Source organism: Penaeus japonicus, unplaced genomic scaffold (assembly GCF_977035675.1).
Source record: "Penaeus japonicus unplaced genomic scaffold, GWHDUDI00000001_assembly GWHDUDI00000029, whole genome shotgun sequence".
In the NCBI taxonomy this organism is placed as follows: domain Eukaryota; kingdom Metazoa; phylum Arthropoda; class Malacostraca; order Decapoda; family Penaeidae; genus Penaeus; species Penaeus japonicus.
The window spans coordinates 16232172-16242171 of NW_028234431.1; the positions used below are offsets into that span (position 1 = coordinate 16232172).

General features: G+C 37.0%; 1 protein-coding gene across 1 annotated transcript in view; it reads right to left on the reverse strand.

The window, feature by feature from the left end:
- The window catches only part of LOC122258865 (phosphatidylserine synthase), a 41090-nt gene extending 36768 nt beyond the window's left edge, over positions 1-4322 (reverse strand). The window contains exon 1 of the mRNA XM_043025135.2: positions 4143-4322. Coding sequence (XP_042881069.2) covers positions 4143-4312 — 170 coding nt within the window. The 5' untranslated portion in view covers positions 4313-4322. The remainder of the gene's footprint in view (positions 1-4142) is intronic.
- Between the last annotated feature and the right edge of the window lie 5678 nt (positions 4323-10000).

Here is a 10000-nt window from a genome sequence, read left to right on the forward strand (position 1 = left end):
AGGACAGTGGAAGATGTAGAGATGTAGACAGACCATGAAATATGAAATGATAAAGGGAGAAGATGCATAGATAGTAAGACATCACTATGGATGATGTACTATTTAAGCATATGGATCCTCTCTTGTTGATATTTCTAGGACATGATGTGTGAAATGAGATTTTCGGCTGTTCCTCCCATAATTCCCCCTATGCCTGGCAGTGCATTCACTAACCACTCAGCATCTATGGAGATTAATGACATCACCAACCATACCTTTAACAGGTATGGCTAGTCAGTTTCTGTTGTTTGTCTATAGAATTACAGAGTTGTGTCAGCCAAATTTCATTTTGTTTGACATAAAGCATGAAATAGTAAATTTTCCAATTTTCACAACATAATGTTCATAGACAAGAATCTTAATTTATCAGGTAGTTTTAAGTGATAAGAAAGAATCAAAAGTTAACCCATTACAGACAGCATTAGATTTGCTTGCCCAATCCCCAAGAAAGGGACTATTGCCAGGTGTGCAGCACTCCAGATGGGTATTATTTTAGCTCGTGGAAACTTCACGTGACATGTTGTGACCATTCATGCTCTTTTCCATTCACTCATTATAATAACAGAGCCATATTTGTGTTCATCTCTTTTTGTTTAACTGAGATATATGTGCTATATCACAGGCTTTATCAATATTGCTGTGGTCTAAAATAGTAGTATAACGTCTATATCAGCTCATTATGTTCTTTATACTCAGTGTGATAAAAGTATTGCAGTTTTCTGAGAGGTCAAAGAGCAATTTTACTTTTTTCATACTCTTGTAATTTCATAAACAAATATAAAAGAAATAACCACCCACTGCCAAGAATAAATGAAGAGATGGGAAAGAGGAAGTAAACCGGTGTTTAGGACTGTGAGTGCCACAACAAAGGCAGCCATACTGACACAAGGGCACACTGTAGACACTGGATATGGTCTGGGTCATTTTCTTAATCTCACTCTGCCTACATATCCTCCATTGCTGGTAAATTAGAGCAGGATGCCATCTCTTTCTGAAGATAGTGCTTGTTATAGACTGTGAATTAGAGCCCTTTGTTCCTGCTGGTGGTAGGAGAGAGAAGTGCCACCTATATTTTGGATTCTACATTAAACTTATTTTGCTGAATATTACAGCAATTATAGTAATTAAAATTGAAATGGTCATCATTAGTCACTACGTAGAGTTATTACTCATAGCACAATAAAGAAACACAGCAATCCATTCTTCCTCAACGTCAAAAATGCTGTGACTATCGTATTGTATGTCATGACACCCTTATCAGGCCAATAGTTATGCCTCGCTTAACCCATTCCCACCGGGCCGTTTCGTCTTTTATGGCGTCAATGCCGGGGCTCCCGACGGCGTATGACGGCACCCGCGCTATCATATTACATAATCGCCGTCTGTGGCCGGCGGCATTGGGTTAAGTCCCAACACCTATCCGCAATGGGTTAATTTTCAATACAAACTTATTGTTTCCCAGTTAAAAGCCCTATTTCCCTATTCAATAAGTTTGGAGGAACAAGGCAAAATTTTTCTTCTATTGGGCTGGTTGAGGGGAATAATAAAAAATGTGATATATGTCTATGCAATTTAAGATAAAAATGTATATCAGACTTTTTTATTTCAGAATTCACTCTCCTGCCCTTAACAAAAAAATATACTTGCAACAGCTACTTCAACCTTCATTCTTTACTTGATAAATAATCAACATGTGTTTTTCACTTTTTTGGAAAAGAGTCATCTATGAAAATTAAAAAAAAAAAAAAAAATCTAGGATATTCATTGTGTTTACACCTTGAAGAAGTGTTTGTGTTTGCAGTACTGATTCTGGTATAAAATATACACTGTCAGTGAAACGTGTTGGATTTGGATTATTAGTTTTAGCTCTATCCATCCAGAGTATTTGTGGTGAATGTTCCTTTTTCACCATAGCATCATGAGGCACTGAGGCAACTGCAATCACTGTGTACACGGTATGTCATGTCGAGGAGTGAGCTAAGAAAACCACATATTTTGTATTTCTACTAAATATTATACAAATATGTACAGCTCTTTATATTATTTATTACCATTCACCCTAAAAACTATATTTCCTATAGGTCCCCAAACCTGTTGGGTAGAGAGTGGGAAAAATAATAACCAATTCATTATCAAATCAAAATAAATTAAGATTCTTGCTATGAAAGGCAGGGAGTTATAATCAGATAATTTGATCATATATCCACCTAAAAATATAAGTACCCCCTAAAAAAGCTAGCAAATTAATTTGAACCATGAAAATTCTGGATCTGTGTTTTAACTGTGTTAAAATATCAGAATAATGCTGCGTTACAAAATAGATTCCTCTCACCCTCTGCTATTCATACATAGTGGATACAATCTGCAATACCCCCCCCCCCCATACCCTACAATTTGAGCCTTGATAGTAGAGAAGATCATGGAGGGGATCAGGGTCTTCAATCTCCATCCTGCACTGATAAACAATCAACTGCTGTGTTTTTGTCTGAAAGTCAACTATATTGAGGCAAGTAGAACAAAGTGCTCTGTAAAGAGGGTGGAAGGTCTAGAGGAGTGGTGAAGCCCACCCTTCGCAAGGGGTAACTTCAACACTAAGTAAAGTTAAGTAGACTGTTGGATTAGGATTTTGGATAAATTTGGATAATGACGCAACAAACCTTCTGGTTATGATACCATATTTTTTGGGTAGATTTCGTTGTGCTTTGCACAGTTATGATATTCATTTCTTACGGAAACCTTTCATTTCTGAGTTTCACCCCCCCCCCCTCTCCCACACGCTTGCATCAACACGGTACTGAACGATTTCTGGCAGGAGATTTAAACAAGTTTTTCATTATTAAAGCCTAACCCATAGACCTAACCTAACCTTGCCTAGTTTTTGGGGTTAACCCTAGCCAAAGAGGGGATTTGCCCCCCCCCCCCTGGACCCCCCTTTTTTTCAAGCCAATTCGTGGCAAATACGTATCAGCCACGGTCACAGTTTTCACCATATTCATATGCAACAAAACCTAACTAATGGACCTAACCTAACCTACTTTCCTTTTAGTCCTAGGCAAGGGGAGGGCTTCGCCCCTCCCTGGACCCCTCCCCCTTTTTAAGCCACTGCGTAGCAGGTACATTTTTTATCCGAATATGCGCATTACTTACCTAAATTAGAGGTGTGTGAGGGGCCGGATCATGGGTCATTACATAAGAGTTTATGTATTGAACTGTCATTTTGATGAAATAACTTAATAAAGCCCCACAGTGTGTATCTACAACCTGTGCACTCGGTATCCATCTCTATACTGATCTTGAAATTCGAACGAGGACCCATACTCACCATTCATGTGTCAGTGATTGGTCAATAAATTTGTCAGTTAGATCAATTGTTTCCTTATTAGTGCTATTACTGTCACGTGACATCATTACCTATTAGCGATGTTTTTTTGTATTTACGCAGGCTAGGTTGGCGCATGCACGGAGTCAATATTTGTCAGTTTTCAGTTTGTCAGTGCAGTGGAAACATCTCCCTTTACTCATTTTTTAATTAATTTTAAACTAATATACCTCTCTTATTTTATGTTTCCGGAAGAAAAGAGTTTTATGGTGTTACGTCATAATTGAAACTACGTCATGCCCAGGGTTAGTTATTCGCTACGTTTGGTTGCTTCTTTATCCAATTATACCAGATTTTGTAGAAGTAAAATGCCCCAAAACAGCACAGACAAAACTCCTGGGAATGACAGATTATATCTACTATGGGTAAGCAGTAGAGCATGAGAGGAATCCATTGGTGCAACTTTTATCCCATTTAGTAATGTGGCATTATTTTGAATATTTACCTTAGCTTTATCTAAGCTGTAGACTCATTTAGCTGTATCAGCTAGAAACTCCCACCTAAAATAGTTGGCTACCCAGATAATGTGAGCACTTAATTTTGCAGATATGAAATCCTGTAACTTAGGCAAAATACTAATCTTCATCTCAATAACAACGTTATCTAAAGTTCCGTAATCAAGAGCTATTCTCCTACGAGCAGAACCGCTGTAGAACAGAAACGTCAGAGGATCAAGGGAAAACAAGATATAGGCTTACACCTCGTGAACTGAAATTTCCCTCACCTTGTAAATGCGAAGTAGATCAGTCCAGAAATAGTGACAATCAGCAGCGTGATCGTATGGGGCTTATAAAAGAATTCCAGTGAAATGTCGTCCACTGGCCGTTCATTAATTGAAATAAATCTGTCGGAGGCATCAGAGCCAGACGAATACGTTCGTTTTCGAACAGCCATCGCTGTTTACCTAAGTAAAGAGAATCAAAAATGGAGTTCAAGTTATTCAACTCGATTGCTAAATGTGTTTATAACTACTAACTAAAGTCGAACTTACGATTTTCAACATAAATAAATAAATTTATGCTTGTGCAGTATATATTGCTTAAAAGAATTTCAGCAAGATCCTTAGTTCCAGATTTCGGCATGAACGCTCATCCGTAAAAAAATCTCGATGAATAGATGGGCGCGAGTGGGCAGCAGACGACTTCCTGCGATAAACAACGAAATTGTTTCAATGACGTCATCATGAATGATGGTGAAGTAAAATCACGTGATCGATAGCCTACATCGTCCTAAACTTCGGAAATTTGAAGTCTTGAGAGCTGATTCAAAATTTAATCATGTGGTAACTCGTAAAGATTCATACAACATTTGAAGTGAAAGCACTATCAGTTCATAAACAAATCAGTGTAACAATACGGAAAAAATAGTAAAAGTTCTGTCGAGTTTTTCATCATTATGATAATCATTTTCATCATCTGACTCTCCTCTTCATTCCCTATATAGACAATTAAGATATTTGTTTTTCCTTTCCGTCACCCTGCTGTGTATGTGTAATTTTTATTATACTTTATTTATTTTACTATTTATCACGATTTACCTTGACTGGCTTTCATCGTTGTTGCAGAAATGCAATAACAATAGAATGATTTTCTGTGGCAACTTGTTATTATGTTTTCCTTAATTTTCCTTAAACCGTTTCTCTTCTCTTCTCTTCTTTCTCTCTCTCTCTCTTTATCTATCTTTTTTTTTCTCTCTCTCTATCTATCTATCTATCTATCTATCTATCTATCTTTTTTTCTCTCTCTTCTCTTCTCTTCTCTTCTCTTCTCTCTCTCTCTTTCTTCTCTCTCTTTCTTTCTTTTCTCTCTCTCCCCTCCCCCCCTCTCTCTCTCTCTCTCTCTCTCTCTCTCTCTCTCTCTCTCTCTCTCTCTCTCTCTCTCTCTCTCTCTCTCTCTCTCTCTCTCTCTCTCCCCTCTCCCCCTCTCTCTCTCTCTCTCCCCCTCTCCCCCTCTCTCTCTCTCTCTCTCCCCCTCTCTCCCCCCTCTCTCTCTCTCTCTCTCTCTCTCTCTCTCTCTCTCTCTCTCTCTCTCTCTCTCTCTCTCTCTCTCTCTCTCTCTCTCTCTCTCTCTCTCTCTCTCTCCTCTTGTGCCAGGGAGCATGGGAACAAAATCAGCAAAATGTCGTTTTATTGTACATCACCGTTTTATTTTTAAAAAGTCTTCTTTTTGTTAGCAAAACCTGCTACTAATCACAATGTATTAATGTAAGGAACGTTAGGGGATTATCCCAGGCCTGAAATCTTAAGATTTTCACACAATAACTGAACAAATTCCAAGTTATTTTCGATCGAAATAGTACAAGAATCGAGATTGTATTCTACCCAAAGGTTCCGGTCAGGGGCGTAGGATGTTATTCACATGATACAAGAGACTCGGGTTGTTTGTTTATTAGTCTGCTGTTTGATAAAGATATTTGGGGTTATTCATAATGCATTTGTGTCTGAAGCATCTGCAACCAACCAAGCTGCTGCCTTATCAACTATTAAGACAGGAAGAACGCGGAGTGTGGTGCGGTTAATAAACTTTCAATTACATACTTAGAAGATGCTTAACACCGACCTTTTGTTCAGCTGCATTCACGATGCACGACGACAGTTACTCTAATTAAATGCTTAAATGCTTATAAGCTTACAAGCTTACCAGACCGTATGCGTGCAGATATTGGGATACATGTTTGTATATCTGGTTTTCAACATATACTGTAAGCCACTGGCTTTCATTCCAGAATTATCAAGTTAATGTTGCACTAAATATATTTAGAATAATATATGTAGCTGTCGGACTGAAATATGAATAATAATCATTTTCAAGAGTTAATCAGACCCATTCAAATATATTTCCTTTGTCTGACAATTATCAAGCGGTATTCTGACATTTAGTATTTCATCGAAAGAATACTTCACAATAACAGTTAAGGGAGTGATCTTAGCTAAAATTAGCTTGGTGAACCCATGTATTCCGAATGTCTACAGCCATTCCGTAATATTTCAGCTACGGTATTACCCACAATTTTCGACCTTGTATCCTTTTGGTAGCGTTAACGAGCTAAAATCCAGCCTAAGGGTAGGCTGCACCCAATCATTTGAGAGGCAGTAGAAGCCGTTATGAATGTGTTATTTCTGTGTATGCATGAGTATCAGTCTGCATGTAAACAGAGAGTGTATAGCTACGCAAGATTTATCTGAGAGGACATGGATAGATTCAAGCAAGTATACATATTCGTCTTAGAGTTAGAGTTTGTTGTTCCATTAAGAGAAAGAAGAGTATCATTAACTTTGATTAAATCCTGCAATCTTACAACTACATATTACATTACAAATATTTTCATAATATACTTAATTGCTTTCCACTAATCTTTCCATTAGATCCGTCTTCTTAAATTACAATTACTTCCCTTTTAAATTAGTTATAAACTAATTTAAAAAGGAAATAATTGTAATTTAAGTTTATAACTAATTTAAAAGGGAAGTAATTGTAATTTAATATACTTAATTGCTTTCCACTAATCTTTCCATTAGATCCGTCTTCTTAAATTACAATTACTTCCCTTTTAAATTAGTTATAAACTAATTTAAAAAGGAAGTAATTGTAATTTAAGTTTATAACTAATTTAAAAGGGAAGTAATTGTAATTTAAGAAGACAGATCTAATGGAAAGATTAGTGGAAAGCAATTAAGTATATTATGAAAATATTTGTAATGTAATATGTAGTTGTAAGATTGCAGGATTTAATCAAAGTTAATGATACTCTTCTTTCTCTTAATGGAACAACAAACTCTAACTCTAAGACGAATATGTATACTTGCTTGAATCTATCCATGTCCTCTCAGATAAATCTTGCGTTGCGTAGAAAAATATTGACCAAATTCTGATACATAAATTTTACTTTGGTTTAAAGACAAAACAAGACGTCTCCCTCTTTTCACAGATCACCAGTCGACCAGGTTAATTTGTCAGCTTGCTCATTGCCATAGATTCCCAAATTTCCAGATTAGCTTGATTGACTTATGGGAAAAGCTGACACATATCACGCTCAAGAAACAACATAAAATCCATATGCTCATGTAGTACTGTACCATGGTGGAATGATCGAGAGACATGGGGATGATGGCCATGGTTCACACTGATGTTTCCTAAACACATTGAAAAATAATAGATCTTTTTAAAAAGTATTTCGTAGTATACAGTATTTGTTCAAATACATTTTTTCTTAAAAATGGTTAACGATAAAAAAAGTCCTGCTCAAGGAAAAAAGATTGCCCTTTCTAAACCTCCCTTTCCTTCCTTCCAAATCTCTTCTCTCTCAGTTTCTCTGTCTAAACATGTCTCATCGTATTTTTATATCTCTTTCTCTCTCTCTCATTATAATTCTCTGTATCTAGACATCTCTCATTCTTTTTCTATATCTCTCTCTGTATCTCTACATCTCTCTGTATCTTTACATATTTCTTTGTGTCTCTACATATTTCATTGCATTTGTATCTCTGCATCATCCACTGTGCATTTGCAACTCTCTGTATCTCTTTAAAATTCATTGTATCCCGGTATCATTACATTTTCCATTGTAATTCTGGATCTCTTTGGATCTATAATTTAATTGTATATCTGCAACGTTCATTTTTTTACGTCATCATCTGTGAAAATGTTGTTGTATTTCTACATCTTTACATCTTTCGCTGTGGCCATGTATCTCTACGGTTTTCATTTTACCCCTACATCATTCTGTATCATTGCACATTGCATGATAATACTGCATCTCTACATTTCCGTTGTACCTTGCATTTCTCTGTATCACTACCTATTTCCTGATCTCTCTCTATCTCTCTGCCTCTTTCTTTCATGTCTGGTGAGAGATATCAGACACCATCGTATTAATTAACAATTTTAATATAATCAAAGAATTTAATTTCCTTTATACTATACATAAATGAAAGCAAAAAATACATTTTTCAACCAGCCCACTGATGAGCAGAGAGCTCTTCCCCGTCACTACACATTACACGATTACAATAACGAGCTATAACTTTCTTTTGTCAGCCTTAAAGTAGCTTATTTATCATACTGCACGTTTTATAAGGCCTTGATTTGTAACTCCGTGATATTAATAATTATCAGAAGCATATTACATGCCCAGCTGTAAATCATAATTAATTTTATCGAACATTAGCATAATCAAAAGAACGGACTGAGACCTTGAGTTTGAATGGGAAAGTTTACACACATTTTTTTTTAATATAGTTTTTCTTCTCTTTTGGCCGTGCTCATGGATTGTTTGTTTGTTCTTTATAAACATAAATGTTTAGAAATATATTTAATCTATAATTGTTGAAAGATATAACAACAGTAATCAAAGGATGAATCACAGGCAAGTAAAAGCAAGAATGAGTGGCAATGACAGCAGGCTTGGAACGCCCCTTCAAGCCGTTTTTTAAGTCCCAAAATGTTCGAGGTTTTGGATCTTACGAAAAACAGTTAACTCATGTTTGGTTGTTTCTAATGATATGATGGCTTTAAGTGAACTTAAAGAGTCTGAAAAATGACTATTCCATAGTGAGTCGTCGACAGTGGAAAATCTAAAGCTTTAACAATAGTAAAAAGTTCGGCAATAATGATCGATGTATGAATCGGCAGTCTGAATCTCAACTGGCATTCGGTCGACCATACACCCACACCCCACACTCCTCTATCTTAGCGCCATCTGTATATGGATCATGAGGAATTCTCGGCGTACCACCGCCTCCGGCATCGTGGCTTTCGCTAATGGTTGCTGATGGAAAAAGTGGAGGTTTCCTATGGTGCAATATTTGAATGTGGCTTTGGCTGATGGTTGCTAATATACATCGATGGAAAAAGTGGGGGTTTCCCATGGTGCAATATTTGAATGTACCAAAGTATTGATGGTAGAGCGATCTATGCCGACTTTTTCAACGAGGTCGTGGAATCTAATGCCAAGGGTGTCTTTCTCCGCGGTTCTCCAGACGCAAATGCCGAAGCAAAACATTTCCGACAGAATTACTAGACCCCGTCAGAGGCCTAACGCCACGGGCCTCCGGCTGCAGAGGCCGAAGCAAAGCATTCCTGTTAGGGTGACTCGGTTCTATGGTTATTTTGGCGGCATACTATAGGCTCGACCCGGCGTTAACCACTGCTGTGTGCTCGAAAGACGACTCCATTTCCTTATTACACTCACCTCAATAACCTCAAACCCATGCTATATCAAATACTTTAATAATCGTACTCTGCATTCACACCATCAACCACACGTCGCTCCTTGGCGTTGTGCACTGTCCCGCGCTAGGTTTCCCGTCCTCTACACTGGTTACCTGTCGATAAAAGTCTTAATAAAGCAAATACAATGATATATAAATGAAATACAATATGAAACTTTAAAACTCAAAAACAGTCAGGCTTATAAAATAAATATAAATTGCAAAAACAATGAAAGGCAAATCGGCATAAAGGTCACCAAAATCATGGAAATTTGAACGCGATTTAAGTAATATTGACATTTATATGTGTATTCGTTAAATCTTGTATACTATGTAGCGTGGCTGGGCTTGTCAAAAACTTGGGATACTTAACT